General features: G+C 35.1%; 1 protein-coding gene across 2 annotated transcripts in view; it reads left to right on the top strand.

The window, feature by feature from the left end:
- igsf9ba (immunoglobulin superfamily, member 9Ba) overlaps positions 1-20,045 on the top strand; it is a 215,350-nt gene that overhangs the window by 137,166 nt on the left and 58,139 nt on the right. For both annotated transcript variants that reach the window (XM_062059908.1, XM_062059909.1), the window contains exons 6-10: positions 593-734; positions 8,393-8,538; positions 13,618-13,760; positions 13,850-13,990; positions 17,924-18,043. In XM_062059908.1, the coding sequence (XP_061915892.1) occupies positions 593-734; positions 8,393-8,538; positions 13,618-13,760; positions 13,850-13,990; positions 17,924-18,043 (692 nt within the window). The remainder of the gene's footprint in view (positions 1-592; positions 735-8,392; positions 8,539-13,617; positions 13,761-13,849; positions 13,991-17,923; positions 18,044-20,045) is intronic.

Consider the following 20,045-nt stretch of genomic DNA (forward strand, 5'->3'; position numbering starts at 1 on the left):
ATATACTGTATGTGTGTATATATATATATGTATGTATGTATATATATATATGTATGTATATATATATGTATATATATGTATGTATATATGTATATATGTGTATATATATGTATGGATATATATGTGTATATATATGTATGTATATATATATATATATGTATGTATATATATGTGTATATATATATGTATGTATATATATATGTATGTATGTGCATATATATATATATATATATATATATATATATATATATATATATATATATATATATATATATATATATATATACACACATCAGTGAAGGTGTTTTAAATATCTTGCTGACAATGTGTTAGGCTGCACACAAATACTCGACAAGTACCAGGCTTTACATCTGGGCCCACTCATAACGGACACTTTACCTTTTATGGCGTCTGCTGTTTTATCCAGACTTACCTGGAGTATCTGGCGGGATAGAAAGGTTGTGTTGCACAGCACGCACTTCTCACCACATTTGACATTGGACTGTGTGGCCATAAACAGTCAATGTTTCATATGTCACCTTTTTTGTACATGATCAATGCATTAAAACATGTATTGTTGTCTACCTTTCAGGGCCTCCCTTCATCGTTTCTCCGCCAGAAAATGTCACCGTAAACATATCCCAGAACGCACTCTTCACCTGCCAAGCGGAGGCGTATCCTGGCAACCTGACATATACCTGGTTTTGGGAGGAGGATAACGTCTACTTTAAGAAGTAAAGTGCCTTCAAGCTGCTTTCAATACACTATGAGTTAATATTCTCCATTTGAGCTGCTCGTTCATCACAGAGCCGTGTTGTATTATGTACACTATATTGCCAAAAGTATTTGGCCACCCATCCAAATCATCAGAATCAGGTGTCCTAATCACTCGGCCCGGCCACAGGTGTATATGTCAGGTTCAAACACCGGTGACATCTATTAGACAAGACAAGAAGCAAAGGAAATCAAACAGAGACAGGATTCAATTTAGCTCATGTGTGCCTGCACCCTCGCACAGCGTCGCCACACCACTCTGAAGGCAGTCCCAACGCGCTCCTCCGTTTATTTGGGCATTTTCTGGTTACATTACATTACATTACGCAGCTGCTCTTAAGGAGAGGGGGGGTCATAAACAGCTGTTGCACTCGGTCATAAACAGTTCAAAGAAATGGTGCCTGGAGCGGTGTCAGGTCTGCTCCCTGTCCGTTTTGTAGATCTCGGGTCAGGACAAGGTCTTCCTGTGGCTCTATCAAAGAAACCGACACCTCCACGTCGCATCCCATCGCACACAGTGGAGTTTCACAAGCCTTTTTGCTTGATAAGATGAAAGACAGCTTTTGGTCTTCTCGCAGGGGACCTGAACTTAATGGAACACAAAGTTGTGTGATAACTTATGCTAGGTTCACACCAACGGTGCTTTGACGGCGCTTTAAAGCGGCATGCAAAGCGGCGTTATAGCGTAACAAAGCCTGATTAAAGCGTGAGGGTCCTAATGGATCGTGGGAAAGCTTGTAGTGAAGCGGGACATGCGGCAAGTTCGCCACATTTTTAAATGGTTTAAAAAAATTCTGCGCTCTGTCAAGAATGGAATAAAGCGCAGAGAGCGTATGAAAGCGTGAAAAAGCGTGACAAAGCTCAGCAAAACTTGACTAAAAGCGTAGGAAAGCTTAACAGATCTTGGTTGAAAGCGCGGACCCCAGTCTACAACTACAAATAGGAAGTGACTGTGATATTGACTAGTGACATTGAAACTTTTATGTAAAACCAACACAGGATTACAAATCCATTCTCTTTTGCATCATTGCCTTTTTTATACGATGATCATTGTTTCTGTACTTCTGCTGTTTGATGTTGCAGTTTGACATTACTGTCTATCATTTTTCTGTATGAAAATGTTAATAATAAAGAGAATATGTTACGTTTTATAAAAGATAGATATTTATTAAGATGACAAAAATAAAAGAAATGAAGATATAAAACATAATATAACGGAAAAAAAAGAGAAATTGAAAAAATAAATGAATATAAAAAATGGGTGGATAATTGCCTTTTATTATTTTCAACTAGCATAAGAAGTGAAAGATAGATATTTATTAAGATGACAAAAATAAAAAAAAGAAGATATAAAACATAATATAACGGGAAAAAAAAGAGAAATTGAAAAAATAAATAAATATAAAAAATGTGTGGATAATTGCCTTTTATTATTTTCAACTAGCAGAAGAAATGAAATATATATATTTATTAAGATGACAAAAATAAAAGAAATGAAGATATAAAACATAATATAACGGGAAAAAAAAGAGAAATTGAAAAAATAAATGAATATAAAAAATGTGTGGATAATTGCCTTTTATTATTTTCAACTAGCATAAGAAATGAAAGATAGATATTTATTAAGATGACAAAAATTAAAAAAAATGAAGATATAAAACATAATAACGGAAAAAAAAGAGAAATTGAAAAAATAAATAAATATAAAAAATGTGTGGATAATTGCCTTTTATTATTTTCAACTAGCATAACAAATGAAAGATATATATTTATTAAGATGACAAAAATAAAAGAAATGAAGATATAAAACATAATATAACGGAAAAAAAAGAGAAATTGAAAAAATAAATAAATATAAAAAATGTGTGGATAATTGCCTTTTATTATTTTCAACTAGCATAACAAATGAAAGATATATATTTATTAAGATGACAAAAATAAAAGAAATGAAGATATAAAACATAATATAACGGAAAAAAAAGAGAAATTGAAAAAATAAATAAATATAAAAAATGTGTGGAAAACAGTATACTGAGTTTTTCACATTTTTTTCTTATTTTTGTTGTAACAATGCACAACAGAGCTTGATAATCCTGTCAGAGCCTGATTTAAAGCGTCAGGATCGCATCAAAGCGTAATAAAGTTCAATAAAGCGTAATAAAACGTATCAAAGTATGATTTAAAGCGGGATCAAAGCGTGAGGAACGGTAACAAAGCGGCAACTAATTCGTATCAGAGCGTATCAAAGCATAACATTACTTCAGAGATCGCTCCGAGAGATTCCAAAGTCAACTTTATTATAAGAAAATGGAAGAGTTTGGGAACAACAGCAACTCAGTCGCCAAGTGGTAGGCCACGTAAACTGACAGAGAGGGGTCAGCGCACTGCATTGTGCCGAGTGTGACATTTGGTGGAGGAGGAATTAATGGTGTAGGGTTGTTTTTCCAGGAGTTGGGCTTGGCCCCTTAGTTCCAGTGAAAGGAACTGTGGAAGTGGCTTCCTAGCGGTCCAACTGTCAGACACGGCACCGGAGCCAAGCGTGCGGGTTTAACAAGGTTTTTAAAGATAATGTTGTCAACAAAAGTTTTCTTTCCTAGTAGAACGTGACTTTTCAGTCACGTCCGTATCCTCTCTCCCATCCTGCTCCCAGCCGCTGACTGTTAAAGACAACGGATGATTAGATGAACACATACCACCTGTGAAATCTAACCGCCTGCCAGCTGTGTCTCGCCGTCAGCACCGCCACGCCCCCGTCTGATGGTGCTCTGTCCTCAGCACCATGGACAGAGGCGGTGACTTTTGCTTTCTGCAGGCAGCGCTGGCCACATCTCCCTCCACAGGAACTTTGGAATGCTCCAGGATACCAAAACTTTTTTGGACAATTCCATGCTCCCAACCTTGTGGGAACATCTGCCGACATGACTGTGCACCAGTGCACAAAGCAAGGTCCATAAAGACATGGGTGACAGAGTCTGGTGTGGATGAACTTGACTGGCCTGCACAGAGTCCTGACCTGAACCTGATAGAACACCTTTGGGATGAATTAGAACGGCGACTGAGAGCCAGACCTTCTCCACCAACATCACCAATGCGCTTTTGGAAGAATGGTGGAAAATTCCTATAAAGACACTCCGCAACCTTGTGGACAGCCGTCCCAGAAGAGTTGAAGCTGTAATAGCTGCAAAAAGGTCATATTGAACCCTATGGGTTAGGACTGGGATGGCACTTCAAGTTCATATGTGAGTCAAGGCAGGTGGACAAACACTTTTGGCAATATAGTGTATGTCTTTTTGGAGTGTGCTGCCATGATAATGTCAAATTATTATTTTCAATCAGCAGTATGTCAAAGTGTCCTCTAACACTTATCGGTCCCACCAGAATTTCGCAGGCTTCTTTTTTTTTTTTTTTTTTGTGAAGCCTGACTTTCTAGCAGCTTCCTTCGAAAGTTGCGGCAGAAGTTGAGACACTTTGAGGCATATTTTGTTTCCAATAACATTGAATCAACTTGGTATTTAATCAATGTATGTATTTTTTTTTTAGTGTTCCTTTTAACCTTAACCTCCAAAAGCACAGGCTTTCAACATTATACTGTATTGATGTTTTACTCGTTTTATGCCCAGACTTAAAAGTAGACACTAGATGGTAGGGTTGTACGGTATACCGGTATTAGTAATTAGGTACTAATGAATCATATTCAGTACTATACCGCCTCTGAAAAGTACTGGTCCAAATGTGTGGTATCATCCAAAACTAATGTAAAGTATGAAAGAAGAGAAGAATAAGTGATTATTACATTTGAACAGAAGTGTAGATAGAACATGTTGAAAGGGAAAATAACTAGATATTAACAGTAAATGAACAAGTAGATTAATAATCAATTTTTACAGCTTGTCCTTAATAATGTGTACAAAATAATAGGTGTATAAATCACACAATATGTTACTGCATATGTCAGCAGACTAATTAGGAGTCTTTGTTTGTTTACTTACTACTAAAGGACAAGTTGTCTAGTATGTTCACTATTTTATTTAAGGACAAACTTGCAATAATAAACATATGTTTAGTGTTAAAATAACGCCAATAATGAATTTTTTTGTGGTCCCCTTTACTTCGAAAAGTACCAAAATACTTTTGGTACCAGTACCAAAAGGTATCGGAGCAACACTAATATATATATATATATATATATATATATATATATATATATATATATATATATATATATATATATATATATATATATATATATATATATATATATATATATATATATATATATATATATATATATATATATATATTTGTTAGGTCAGGAAAAAACACAGAGGCAATTTCATCCCTACAAGCCTGCTCTTCAGGGGAGTTTATTGAAGCATTGTTACATATATATATATATATATATATATATATATATATATATATATATATATATATATATATGTATATATATATATATATATATATATATAGGGTACATTACATGGGGGTGTGGCTATTGTTACACAGTAGTGCCTTGCTTCTGTGCCAGCACGCAACTATAAAACTAAAGAGCAGAGAAACCTGTGAAACAGCCTTGTAGGGATGAAATAGCCTCCGTGTTTTTTCCTGACCTAACGATTATCCCGCTCTACCCCCGTATTGAGCACTGTCTAACGGATAAACCACAGTATATATATATATATATATATATATATATATATATATATATATATATATATGTATATGTACAGTACATATTAATTAGGAGTCTTTGTTTGTTTACTTACTACTAAAAGACAAGTTGTCTAGTATGTTTACTATTTTATTTAAGGACAAACTTGCAATAATAAACATATGTTTCATGTATCCTAAGATTTTTTGTTAATATAAAGCCAATAATGACATTTTTTGTGCCTTTATTTAGAAAAATACCAAAATAATTTTGGTACCGGTACCAAAATATTGGTATGGGGACAACACTACTAGATGGCAGTAAAAGTACACACTCAGAGTCAAATTATAGTATGTTTTAATTCATTATAACAATTATTATTACAGAAAGAAACACCACCAAAGGCGTCCTTATTGTTCGTTGATATTCTCCGTGTTTAAATTTGTGTTTGTCCCACGTTGATTTATGTTCCGACACGTTACAAGCATATGTGAACTGTTGGTTGGAACTATAGCGGTCATTTTTCTCGGTAAATGAGACACGCTGAGTGATTATCATCACACCTCAACTAGGGTTGTACGGTATACCGGTACTAGTATAGTACCTCGATACTAATGAATCATATTCAGTACTATACCACCTCTGAAAGGTACAGGTCCCACACCCTTGTCGTCGTCACGTCGTGACATTGCCGGTTTTACGAGCAGAGGAGCATGTGCGGCAGCGCACGCACACAGAGTACTTACAAGCAGACACAGTGTGTAGACAGAAAAGGGAGAACGGACGCATTTTGGCTTAAAAAGTACAGATAAAGGTGAAGTTACAACACTGAAACACCCTCAGGAGGAGGTGCTTTAAGACATGGCTAGCTAGCTAGCGGCTAATGTCTATCCTTGTCTCCATGGCGACAAATAAAGTGAGTTTCTTACAAGTATCATTATCACTGCAGGACGAGGAATAGATAAACATGCTTCACTACACTCCACAATGTAAACAAACACCATTGGTGGATCTACGCCTGACATCCACTGTAATGATACCAAGTACAGGAGCGTATCTAGTCGATACTACTATGATGTTTTTTGGCATCACAAAATCTTCTTTCATTTTTTTTAAATTAGTATTATGTTTATACACTCAGGAAATATGTCCCTGGACACATGAGGACTTTGATTATGACCAATGTATGATCCTGTAACGGCTTGGTATCGGATTGATGCCCAAATGTGTGGTATCATCCAAAACTAATGTAAAGTATCAAAACAAGAGAAGAATAAGTGATTATTACATTTTAACAGAAGTGTATATAGAACATGTTAAAAGAGAAAATAACCAGTTAATGAACAGGTGGATTCATAATCAGTTTTTACAGTTTGTCCTTTATAATGTGTACAAAATAATAGGTGTATAAATGACACAATATGTTACTGCATATGTCAGCAGACTAATTAGGAGTCTTTGTTTGTTTACTTACTACTAAAAGACAAGTTGTCTAGTATGTTCACTATTTTATTTAAGGACAAACTTGCAATAATAAACATATGTTTCATGTACCCCAAGAGTTTTTTGTTAAAATAAAGCCAAAAATTACATTTTTTGTGGTCCCCTTTATTTAGAAAAATATCAAAATAATTTTGGTACCGGTACCAAAATATTGGTATGGGGACAACACTGACGTCAACACATCTGTCGTGTGATTGCTGCATCTTTGCAAATAAAAACATGTTTTTATTTGTGGACCCTGGATAAATAAAGGATAAATAAATACACGTAAACTAGAACGTAAATGATTATAAACTCCATTAACCAAAATGAGCTTAGGGCCGTAGACAGGAACAGGAAGTAGGTGTAAGTAGTTGTGCCATTTGAGCAAAAAAGAGTTACTATGTTGTTACACATTCCTGCTTCTTCTACACAAGAATTTAAAAAATGCACGTTTTGATTAAACAGTTGACACGTGCGTTTGAGCGCCATTCAAAGACAAATTTAGTTGGCCAAATTGTGCAAAGTTGCGAGGCCGTGCATAATTCATGGGGAAAAAAAGCGACATCCGCGTGTAAAGGATATCACCACATGGGCTCAGGAACACTTCAGAAAAACACTGTCAGTAACTACAGTCGGTCGCTACATCTGTAAGCGCAAGTTAAAACTCTACTATGCAAAGCCACAGCCATTTATCAACAACACCCAGAAACGCAGCCGGCTTCGCTGGGCCCCGAGCTCATCTAAGATGGACTGATGCAAAGTGGAAAAGTGTTCTGTGGTCTGACGAGTCCCAAACGTTTACTGAGTGTTGTTAAAAGGAAAGGCCATGTAACACAGTGGTAAAAATGCAAGTTTTTTGCAATGTGTTGCTGCCATTACATTCTAAAGTTAATGATTATTTGCACACAAAAAAAGTTTCTCAGTTCGAACATTAAATATCTTGTCTTGCCAATTAGCCTGTTCACCTGTAGGACGTTCCAAATAAGTCTTTGACGAGCATTCCTCAACATTCTCAGTCTTTTTTGCCACTCGTGCCAGCTTTTTTGGAACATGTTGCAGGCATCAAATTCCAAATGAGCTAATATTTGCAAAAAAAATAACAACGTTTTCCAGTGTGAACATGAAATATCTTGTCTTTGCCGTCTATTCAGTTGAATATAAGTAGAAAAGGATTAGCAAATCATTGTATTCTGTTTTTATTTACCATTTACACAACGTGGCAACTTCGCTGGTTTCGGGTTTTGTATTTCTAATCAAATCCACTGTTCTCATTAAAACTCATTTAATGGCCAAAATGGTGCCGAATAATACAAAAAAAAGTAGATTTCATGTAATAGGTGTGCATAAAGGTATTCCAAGGTATTTAAAACGTACAAATGTATTATTTGTGTGAAGAAAAGCAGTGCCACTCAACTCTCTGCTGCCCTCTCATGGCGGGAAGGTGGTGTGCGACTAAAGAAATTTGGCGTGTTCCTCTTGCAGTGACCTGAAGCTCCGCGTGCGCATCCTCATCGACGGCACCCTCATCATCTTCCGGGTCAAGCCGGAGGACGCCGGGAAATACACCTGCAGCCCCAGCAACAGCCTCGGCATCTCGCCCTCGGCCTCGGCCTACCTGACCGTTCAGTGTGAGTGTTACCGTGGCAACCCCGTGCACGGGGGCGGAGAGATGGCGCCGATTGCACGACGGCGGCGCTGTTATTTGAGGCTACCACACGGTGACTTCGCTTTAACCTCTTAAGGCCCAAGCTGTTTGTTTACATGCTTTTTTTATTTCTCTTTGCTTTTTGGGCTTATTGGACCCTAATTAGAATAAAAACTATGAATCATCTTTTGATATGATGTACTTAGTCCATAAGTACACAAACGTGTACTTCATGCTAATTCTTATTTTTACACTTTTTTCTTCCAAATTCCATTGTATGTTATACTCTTCTGACACCACCAGATGGCAGTATAAGTGTCCACATAAGTGGCCATAAGACCCCAATTCAGTAATGAACACAATTTTGGAAATAAGAGCTAAAAAGGTGCTGTCCACGCATGTGGCCACTAAGCCTTTAGAGGGTTAATATACGTTTTTTTGTTTTTTTTTACTTTTTGCATTGTCATTATGGGGTATTTTCTGTTGAATTTTGAGGACAAAAATGACTTAATTTCATTTTGGAATAAGGTTGTAACATAACAAAATGTGGGGAAAAAGTCATGCGTTGTGAATACTTTCAGACCACGAGAAACACCATTTTCTGGTCTGATAACCTGGCTTATTTTTTTTAACCTCTAAATGCCCAAGCTGTTTGTTTACATGCTTTTTTTTTTATTTATCTTTGCTATTTGGGCTTATTGGACCCTAATTAGAATAAAAACTAAGAACCATCTTTTGATATGATGTACTTAGTCCATAAGTACACAAACGTGTACTTCCATGTTTAGTGACATGCTAATTCTTATTTTTACACTTTATTTTTTTCCAAATTCCATTGTATGTTATACTCTTCTGCCACCACCAGATGGCAGTATAAGTGTCCACATAAGTGGCCATAAGACCCCAATTCAGTAGTAAACACAATTTTGTAAATAAGAGCTAAAAAGGTGCTGTCCACGCATGTGGCCACTAAGCCTTTAGAGGGTTAATATACTTTTTTTTTTTTTTTTACTTTTTGCATTGTCATTATGGGGTATTTTCTGTTGAATTTTGAGGACAAAAATGACTTAATTTAATTTTGGAATAAGGCTGTAACATAACAAAATGTGGGGGAAAAGTCATGCGTTGTGAATACTTTCAGACCACGAGAAAAACACCATTTTCTGGTCTGATAACCTGGCTTATTTTTTTAACCTCTAAAGGCCCAAGCTGTTTGTTTACATGCTTTTTTTATTTGTCTTTGCTATTTGGGCTTATTGGACCCTAATTACAATAAAAACTAAGGACCATCTTTAGATATGATGTACTTAGTCCATAAGTACACAAACGTGTACTTCATGCTAATTCTTATTTTTACACTTTTTTCTTCCAAATTCCATTGTATGTTATACTCTTCTGACACCACCAGATGGCAGTATAAGTGTCCACATAAGTGGCCATAAGACCCCAATTCAGTAGTAAACACAATTTTGTAAATAAGAGCTAAATAGGTGCTGTCCACGCATGTATATACATTTAAAAAAAAAATTATTATGGGGTATTTTCTGTTGAATTTTGAGGACAAAAATGACTTAATTTCATTTTGGAATAAGGCTGTAACATAACAAAATGTGGGGAAAAAGTCATGCGTTGTGAATACTTTGAGACCACGAGAAAAACACCATTTTCTGGTCTGATAACCTGGCTTATTTTTTTAACCTCTAAAGGCCCAAGCTGTTTGTTTACATGCTTTTTTAAAAATTTATCTTTGCTATTTGGGCTTATTGGACCCTAACTAGAATAAAAACTAAGAATCATCTTTTGATATGATGTACTTAGTCCATAAGTACACAAATGTGTACTTCATGTGTAGTGACATGCTCATTCTTATTTTTACACTTTTTTTTCTTCCAAATTCCATTGTATGTTATACTCTTCTGCCACCACCAGTTGGCAGTATAAGTGTCCACATAAGTGGCCATAAGACCCCAATTCAGTAGTGTACACAATTTTGGAAATAAGAGCTAAAAAGGTGCTGTCCACGCATGTGGCCACTAAGCCTTTAGAGGGTTAATATACTTTTTTTTTTTTTTTTTTACTTTTTGCATTGTCATTATGGGGTATTTTCTGTTGAATTTTGAGCACAAAAATGACTTAATTCATTTTGGAATAAGGCTGTAACATAACAAAATGTTGGGGGAAAAGTCATGTGTTGTGAATACTTTCAGACCACGAGAAACACCATTTTCTGGTCTGATAACCTGGCTTATTTTTTTAACCTCTTAAGGTCCAAGCTGTTTGTTTACATGCTTGTTTTATTTCTCTTTGCTATTTGGGCTTATTGGACCCTAATTAGAATAAAAACTAAGAATCATCTTTTGATATGATGTACTTAGTCCATAAGTACACAAACGTGTACTTCATGTTTAGTGACATGCTAATTCTTATTTTTACCCTTTTTTTTTTTTTTAAATTCCATTGTATGTTATACTCTTCTGACACCACCAGATGGCAGTATAAGTGTCCACATAAGTGGCCATAAGACCCCAATTCAGTAGTGTACACCATTTTGTAAATAAGAGCTAAAAAGGTGCTGTCCACGCATGTGGCCACTAAGCCTTTAGAGGGTTAATATCCTTTTTTTTTTTATTTTTACTTTTTGCATTGTCATTATGGGGTATTTTCTGTTGAATTTTGAGGACAAAAATGACTTCATTTCATTTTGGAATAAGGCTGTAACAAAACAAAATGTGGGGGAAAAGTCATGTGTTGTGAATACTTTCAGACCACGAGAAAAACACCATTTTCTGGTCTGATAACCTGGCTTATTTTTTTAACCTCTTAAAGCCCAAGCTGTTTGTTTACATGCTTTTTTTTATTTCTCTTTGCTATTTGGGCTTATTGGACCCTAATTAGAATAAAAACTAAGAACCATCTTTAGATATGATGTACTTAGTCCATAAGTACACAAACGTGTACTTCATGCTAATTCTTTTTTTTACACTTTTTTCTTCCAAATTCCATTGTATGTTATACTCTTCTGACACCACCAGATGGCAGTATAAGTGTCCACATAAGTGGCCATAAGACCCCAATTCAGTAGTGTACACCATTTTGGAAATAAGAGCTAAAAAGGTGCTGTCCACGCATGTGGCCACTAAGCCTTTAGAGGGTTAATATACTTTTTTTTATTTTTTTACTTTTTACATTGTCATTATGGGGTATTTTCTGTTGAATTTTGAGGACAAAAATGACTTAATTCCATTTAGAATAAGGCTGTAATATCACAAGATGTGGGGAAAAAGTAATGCGTTGTGAATACTTTCAGACCACGAGAAACACCATTTTCTGGTCTGATAACCTGGCTTATTTTTTTAACCTCTAAAGGCCCAAGCTGTTTTTTTTACATGCTGTTTTTTATTTCTCTGCTATTTGGGCTTATTGGACCCTAATTAGAATAAAAACTATGAATCATCTTTTGATATGATGTACTTAGTCCATAAGTACACAAACGTGTACTTCATGCTAATTCTTATTTTTACACTTTTTTCTTCCAAATTCCATTGTATGTTATACTCTTCTGACACCGCCAGATGGCAGTATAAGTGTCCACATAAGTGGCCATAAGACCCCAATTCAGTAGTAAACACAATTTTGGAAATAAGAGCTAAAAAGGTGCTGTCCACGCATGTGGCCACTAAGCCTTTAGAGGGTTAATATACTTTTTTTTATTTTTTTACTTTTTGCATTGTCATTATGGGGTATTTTCTGTTGAATTTTGAGCACAAAAATGACTTAATTCCATTTAGAATAAGGCTGTAATATCACAAAATGTGGGGAAAAAGTCATGCGTTGTGAATACTTTCAGACCACGAGAAACACCATTTTCTGGTCTGATAACCTGGCTTATTTTTTTAACCTCTTAAGGCCCAAGCTGTTTGTTTACATGATTTTTGTTTTATTTCTCTTTGCTATTTGGGCTTATTGGACCCTAATTAAAATAAAAACTAAGAATCATCTTTTGATATGATGTACTTAGTCCATAAGTACACAAACGTGTACTTCATGATAATTCTTATATTTACACTTTTTTTTTTCAAAATTCCATTGTATGTTATACTCTTCTGACACCACCAGATGGCAGTGTAAGTGTCCACATAAGTGGCCATAAGACCCCAATTCAGTAGTGTACACAATTTTGTAAATAAGAGCTAAAAAGGTGCTGTCCACACATGTGGCCACTAAGCCTTTAGAGGGTTAATATACATTTTATTTATTTTTTACTCTTTGCATTGTCATTATGGGGTATTTTCTGTTGAATTTTGAGGACAAAAATGACTTAATTCCATTTAGAACAAGGCTGTAATATCACAAAATGTGGGGAAAAAGTAATGCGTTGTGAATACTTTCAGACCACGAGAAACACCATTTTCTCGTCTGATAACCTGGCTTATTTTTTTAACCTCTTAAGGCCCAAGCTGTTTGTTTACATGCTTTTTGTTTTATTTATCTTTGCTATTTGGGCTTATTGGACCCTAATTAGAATAAAAACTAAGAACCATCTTTTGATATGATGTACTTAGTCCATAAGTACACAAACGTGTACTTCATGTTTAGTGACATGCTAATTCTTATTGTTACACTTTTTTTTTTTCAAATTCCATTGTATGTTATACTCTTCTGACACCACCAGATGGCAGTATAAGTGTCCACATAAGTGGCCATAAGACCCCAATTCAGTAGTGTACACAATTTTGTAAATAAGAGCTAAAAAGGTGCAGTCCACGCATGTGGCCACTAAGCCTTTAGAGGTTTTTAAAGGGCTTACCGTAGGTGAGGGAGGGGTTCACATAGCAATGTATCAATCCTCCTTTCAGGGCATCCTCAGCTAATTTGCTCCCAAGTTGCTATTGGCCATTGATTTCTGTGCTAAGCTATGAGTGGGGAGTTCACAGGCGCCTTAAATGCAGACAACCACACCCTAATGACACCCGCCCTTAGTGGATTTTTCTCCAGCTTTGCAAATAGTCCGTGCTTCTACATGACCTGAACGTCCATCGATATTGATCTTCTAATGTTGCAGACCCCGCCCGAGTGATCAGCATGCCCCCGGTCATCTACGTCCCTCGGAAACTGCCAGGAATCATACGCTGCCCGGCGGACGCCAACCCACCTGTGACGTCGGTGAAGTGGGAGAAAGACGGCTACCCTCTGAGAGTGGAGAAGGTCAGGACTTGCGGGGTTGACTCGCAGTCGCCATGTCGGGTTTGAACTGGTTTGAACATATGTGTGTGTGTGTGTGTGTGTGGTGTTAGTACCCGGGTTGGAGCCTATTGCCAGACGGAAGTATTCGGGTAGCAGAGGCCACGGAAGACTCCCTCGGCACCTACACCTGTGTGCCTTACAACGCCCTGGGTACCATGGGCATGTCCCCCCCTGCCACTTTGGTGCTAAAGGTATGACACGGTTGTGCATTTACTTGACAAAACATGAGGCACTTGTAAAGAACATCATGTCATGGCGGTCTTGACTTTCCAATATGTTACTGCATATGTCAGCAGACTAATTAGGAGTCTTTGTTTGTTTACTTACTACTAAAAGACAAGTTGTCTAGTATGTTCACTATTTTATTTAAGGACAAACTTGCAATAATAAACATATATTTAATGTACCCTGAGATTTTTCGTTAAAATAAAGCCAATAATGCAATTTATTGTGTTCCCTTTGTTTAGAAAAGTATAGAAAAGTACCGAAAAGTATCGAAATACATTTTGATAACGGTACCAAAATATTGGTATCTGGACAAAACTAATATGTACTCCATGTAATCGCAAATTATGTTAACTTAAATATGGTCTAATTATGCAAAAATGTCTTATCAAACCTTTCAAAAAAAAATTAAAATATAATTTAATACTAATAATAATGATTTCAAAGCAAGTTATCCATCAAATTAAAAGTAGCAATACATTTCATAGTAAAATTGTGACATTTACTGTGTTTTTTACAGCATTTTTCTCTAAATGAAAAAAAACAGTCCTTTTTTTTACTGTAATAAACTGTGGTGTCGTTTTGGCATTTACAGTAATACACCAAACAATCTACAGTTTTTTATTTGCGGTAAAAACTAACAAACTGGCAGCTCTGGTGCTAAAATTTTAGTGTAAAATTGCAGTTTTTTTTAATTTTACAGTAAAAAAACAAATGTCAATTTTTCTGTAAAATTCTGGCAACCGAGCTGCCTTTTTTTGACCATAAAAACAGCAGTACTGTTTTTCCATTTACAGTAATATACACTAAAATTTGAGGTGAAATTATTGCAAATGACCATATTTTTTTGACATTTTAGTTTAAAAAAAATCTACTAATAAAATGCATTAAAAAATGGTGTAATAATAGTACGGTAGGAGCCTTTGTTTGTTTACTTACTACTAAAAGACAAGTTGTCTTGTATGTTCACTATTTTATTTAAGGACAAACTTGCAATAATAAACATATGTTTCATGTACCCTGAGATTTTTCGTTAAAATAAAGCCAATAATGCAATTTATTGTGGTTCCCTTTGTTTACAAAAGTATCGAAATACATTTTGATACCGGTACTAAAATATTGGTATCGGGACAACACTAATATGTACTTAAATATTGTCTAATTACGCAAAAATGTCTCATTAAACATTCAAACCGTTTTTTAAATATAAATAAATACTAATAATAATGATTTCTAAGCAAGTTATCCATCAAATTGTGCAATGTAAAAGCAGCAATAGATTTCATGGTAAAATTGTGACATTTATTGTGTTTTTTACAGCATTTTTCTCTGAATGAAAAAAAAACAGTACTTTTTTTTTACTGTAATAAACTGTGGTGTCGTTTTGGCATTTACAGTAATACACCAAAAAATGTGCAGTTGTTGATTTGCGGTAAAAACAAACAAACTGGCAGCTCAGGTGCCAAAATTTTAGTGTAAAATTGCAGTTTTTTTTAATTTTACAGTAAAAAAACAAATGTACATTTTTCAGTAAAATTCAGGCATCTGAGCTGCCTTTTTTTGACCATAAAAACAGCAGGACTGTTTTTCCATTTACAGTAATATACACTAAAATTTGAGTTGAAATTATTGCTAATGACCATATTTTTTTGACATTTTAGTTTAAAAAAAATCTACTAATAAAATGCATTAAAAAATGGTGTAATAATAGTACGGTAGGAGCCTTTGTTTGTTTACTTACTACTAAAAGACAAGTTGTCTCATATGTTCACTATTTTATTTAAGGACACACTTGCAATAATAAACATATGTTTAATGTACCCTAAGATTTTTCGTTAAAATAAAGCCAATAATGCAATTTGTTGTGGTTCCCTTTGTTTAGAAAAGTATCGAAATACATTTTGTTACCGGTACCAAAATGTTGGTATCGGGACAAAACTAATATGTACTCCACATAATCGCAAATTATGTTAACTTAAATATGGTCTAATTATGCAAAAATGTCTTATCAAACATTCAAAAAAAAATTAAATATAATTAAATACTAATAATAATGATTTCAAAGCAAGTTATCCATCAAATTAAAAGTAGCAATAAATTTCATAGTAAAATTGTGAAATTTACTGTGTTTTTTACAGCATTTTTCTCTAAATGAAAAAAAACTGTACTTTTTTTTTACTGTAATAAACTGTGGTGTCGTTTTGGCATTTACAGTAATACACCGAAAAATCTGTAGTTGTTGATTTGCGGTAAAACCAAACAAACTGGCAGCTGAAATTCTAGTGTAAAATTGCATTTTTTTTTATTTACAGTAAAAAAACAAATGTAAGTTTTTCAGTAAAATTCTGGCAACTGAGCTGCCTTTTTTTTAACGATAAAAACAGCAGGACTGTTTTTCCATTTACAGTAATATACACTAAAATTTGAGGTGAAATTATTACAAATGACCATATTTTTTTGACATTTTAGTTTAAAAAAAATCTACTAATAAAATGCATTAAAAAAATGGTGTAATAATAGTACGGTAGGAGCCTTTGTTTGTTTACTTACTACTAAAAGACAAGTTGTCTAGTATGTTCACTATTTGATTTAAGGACACACTTGCAATAATAAACATATATTTAATGTACCCTAAGATTTTCCGTTAAAATAAAGCCAATAATGCAATTTATTGTGGTTCCCTTTGTTTACAAAAGTATCGAAATACATTTTGTTACCGGTACCAAAATGTTGGTATCGGGACAAAACTAATATGTACTCCACGTAATCGCAAATTATGTTAGCTTAAATATTGTCTAAATACGCATAAATGTCTTATCAAACATTCTAACCATTTTTTAAATATAAATAAATACTAATAATAATGATTTCTAAGCAAGTTATCCATCAAATTGTGCAATGTAAAAGTAGCAATAGATTTCATGGTAAAGTTGTGACATTTAGTGTGTTGTTTTACAAAAATTTTCTCTAAATGAAAAAAAATGGTACTTTTTTTTTACTGTAATAAACTGTGGTGCCGTTTTGGCATTTACAGTAATACACCGAACAATCTACAGTTTTTTATTTGCGGTAAAAACTAACAAACTGGCAGCTCTGGTGCTAAAATTTTAGTGTAAAATTGCAGTTTTTTTTATTTACAGTAAAAAAACTAATGTGAATTTTTCAGTAAAATTCTGGCAACTGAGCTGCCTTTTTTAACCATAAAAACAGTAGGACTGTTTTTCCATTTACAGTAATATACACTACATTTTGAGGTGAAATTATTGCAAATGACCATATTTTTTTGACATTTTAGTTTAAAAAAAATCTACTAATAAAATGCATAAAAAAATTGTGTAATAATAGTAATCAATCCAATCCACTTTATTTGTATAGCACATTTAAACAACAGACATGTTTCCAAAGTGCTGCACAACAATATTAAAAACAATATTCAAATATTATCCTTAGCTCCACCAATGACTGAATCAAAACAAAAAAATAAATAAATATAAAACCAATATAAAAATAAATATGATTAAAAACGATTTTAAAGGGTAAAACCAGTTAAAACAATAAAAAGAAATCAAAATTTTAAAGACACCGAGTACCACAGAGGACCACACGACTCACTTTTAGAAGCGGCCCTCTGGGGCCAAACATAACTGCGATGTGGCCCAGACGTTAGATGGTTGGTTGAAGTTTATTCCGAACATGTATACTATTTGAGTATGATGCATCACATATGTTCATTTTTCTTTACAAAAATGTCCGAAAAGGAGTAGAGAGAAGCAGAGCTTATTTAAGCCGACCCCTTTTCTACATCATAGCAATTCCAGTACTAACACATGTTGGCTTGTGCAGCTGTACCTATTGTAGTGACACAAATGTTTGTGTTGTTGTTGTTTTGTTCCGTCAAGGATCCCCCTTACTTTAATGTGAGGCCTGGGGGGGAGTACCGTCAGGAGGCCGGGAGAGAGTTAGTAATCCCCTGTGCTGCTTCTGGAGACCCCGATATTCCAAGTATCACTTGGAGAAAGGTGCCGTTCTATTATGTTGTTTGATTGTATTACACAAAATAATCCAACTTTATTCTCATACAATTACATTTTTTTTGCAATGTTGGGATTTTCAATGTGTTTTCTTTATTTTCATGACTATTTACATTGTAGATCGTCACGTCAAAACTAGGAATGAACACATGTGGAGTTATGTACTTAACAAAAAAAGGTGAAATAACTGAAAACATGTTTTATGTCAGGTTCAAACACCGACGACATCTATTAGACAAGACAAGAAGCAAAGGAATCAAACAGAGACAGGATTCAATCGAGCGCATGTGTGCCTGCACCCTCGCACAGCGTCACCCCACCGAGCTCCACGCCTCCTCATTTATTTGGGCATTTTCTGATTACATGGCTGCAGCTGTTTCTAAAGGGACGCGGGGTCATAAACAGCTGCCGCACTCGGTCATAAACAGTTTAAAGAAAAGGTGCCAAGAGCGGTGTCAGGTCGGCTCCCTCTCCGCTTTGTAGATCTCGGGTCAGGACAAGGTCTTCCTGTGGCTGTCCAATAGATCAGGGAAACCGACACCTCCACGTCGCATCCCATCGCACACAGTGGAGTTTTACAAGCGGTTGGCCTTTTTGCTTGACAAGAACAAAGACAGCTTTTGTCTCCTCGCAGGGCAGCCGGAACTCATGGGAACACAAGTTGTGTGATAACTTAAATACAATTATTCTGACATTTTATATTCTAGTGTCTTCAAAATAGCCACCCTTTGCTCCGATTACTGCTTTGCACACTCTTGGCATTCTCTCCATGAGCTTCAAGCAGACCTGTGAAGTGAACACCATTTCAGGTGACTACCTCTTGAAGCTCATGGAGAGAATGCCAAGAGTGTGCAAGGCAGTAGTCCGAGCAAAGGGTGGCTATTTTGAAGAAACTAGAATATAAAACATGTTTTCAGTTATTTCACCTTTTTTTGTTAAGTACATAACTCCACATAGAGACTTAGAGAGGGACTTCCTTGTATTGTCATTCAAATTTCAACTTTACAGCACAGATAAATGGTAAATGGTAAACGGGTCGTACTTGTATAGCGCTTTTCTACCTTTTTCAAGGAACTCAAAGCCCTTTGACACTATTTTCCACATTCACCCATTCACACTCACACATTCACACACTGATGGAAAAGAACGAAATATTGTTGCATTAGCTGGTTGTAGTGCAGGATAAAAGAGCAATAAGGTGCAGATATAAATAAATAGATTACTGTACAGGTAAATATATTGCACTTTTGCATAGGCATCCATGTTTATGGATGTAATAATAATAATATATTTTATTTGTAAAAAGCACTTTACATTGAACAAACAACCTCAAAGTGCTACAGTCTATTAAAAAAATTAAAAGATAATAAAAATAAAAACTAGAACCAGCACGCATATATCTAAAAAAAAGGTCCACAGTCTGTGGTACCCTCAGGTGGTCAGGGAGAGTTTTCCACAGAATGGGAGCGGCGAAGCAGAAAGCCCGCTCTCTCATTGTTCGTAGCTTTGTCCTCGGAGGTTGGAGGAGGTTAGCCTGTCCGGAGCGGAGGTGTCGTGTGGAGGATTTGGGTGGTGAGTAGTTCTTTGAGGTAGAGGGGGGCGTTTCCATGGAGGCACTGTCACAGACTTAAATGCTTCCACTGACGTAGCATCTCTAACTGTTACCGGGAGGGCATTCCAGAGTACTGGAGCCCCAATAGAAAACTAATTAAAGGGGCAGAGCTTTGAGACATTTTAGCTTTTATATTTTATAAGATATATTTTTTGTAGGAACCACAATTAATAAATATATTTCAGTGAATAACTTATTGTTCAAATCTGTATATAAATATGTACATAAAGTGTTGTAATTATATTGTAAAATGGATGGATGGATGTTTAAAACAAAACTGTTATTATTAATTAGTAAGTATACATTTATTGAGCCTTTTTAGAGAAAATCAAATCATTGTAGTAAATGATGCAAATTACTCGATGATGTCATGGTGAC

The sequence above is a fragment of the Entelurus aequoreus genome, linkage group LG10 (genome assembly GCF_033978785.1).
Source record: "Entelurus aequoreus isolate RoL-2023_Sb linkage group LG10, RoL_Eaeq_v1.1, whole genome shotgun sequence".
Lineage (NCBI taxonomy): Eukaryota > Metazoa > Chordata > Actinopteri > Syngnathiformes > Syngnathidae > Entelurus > Entelurus aequoreus.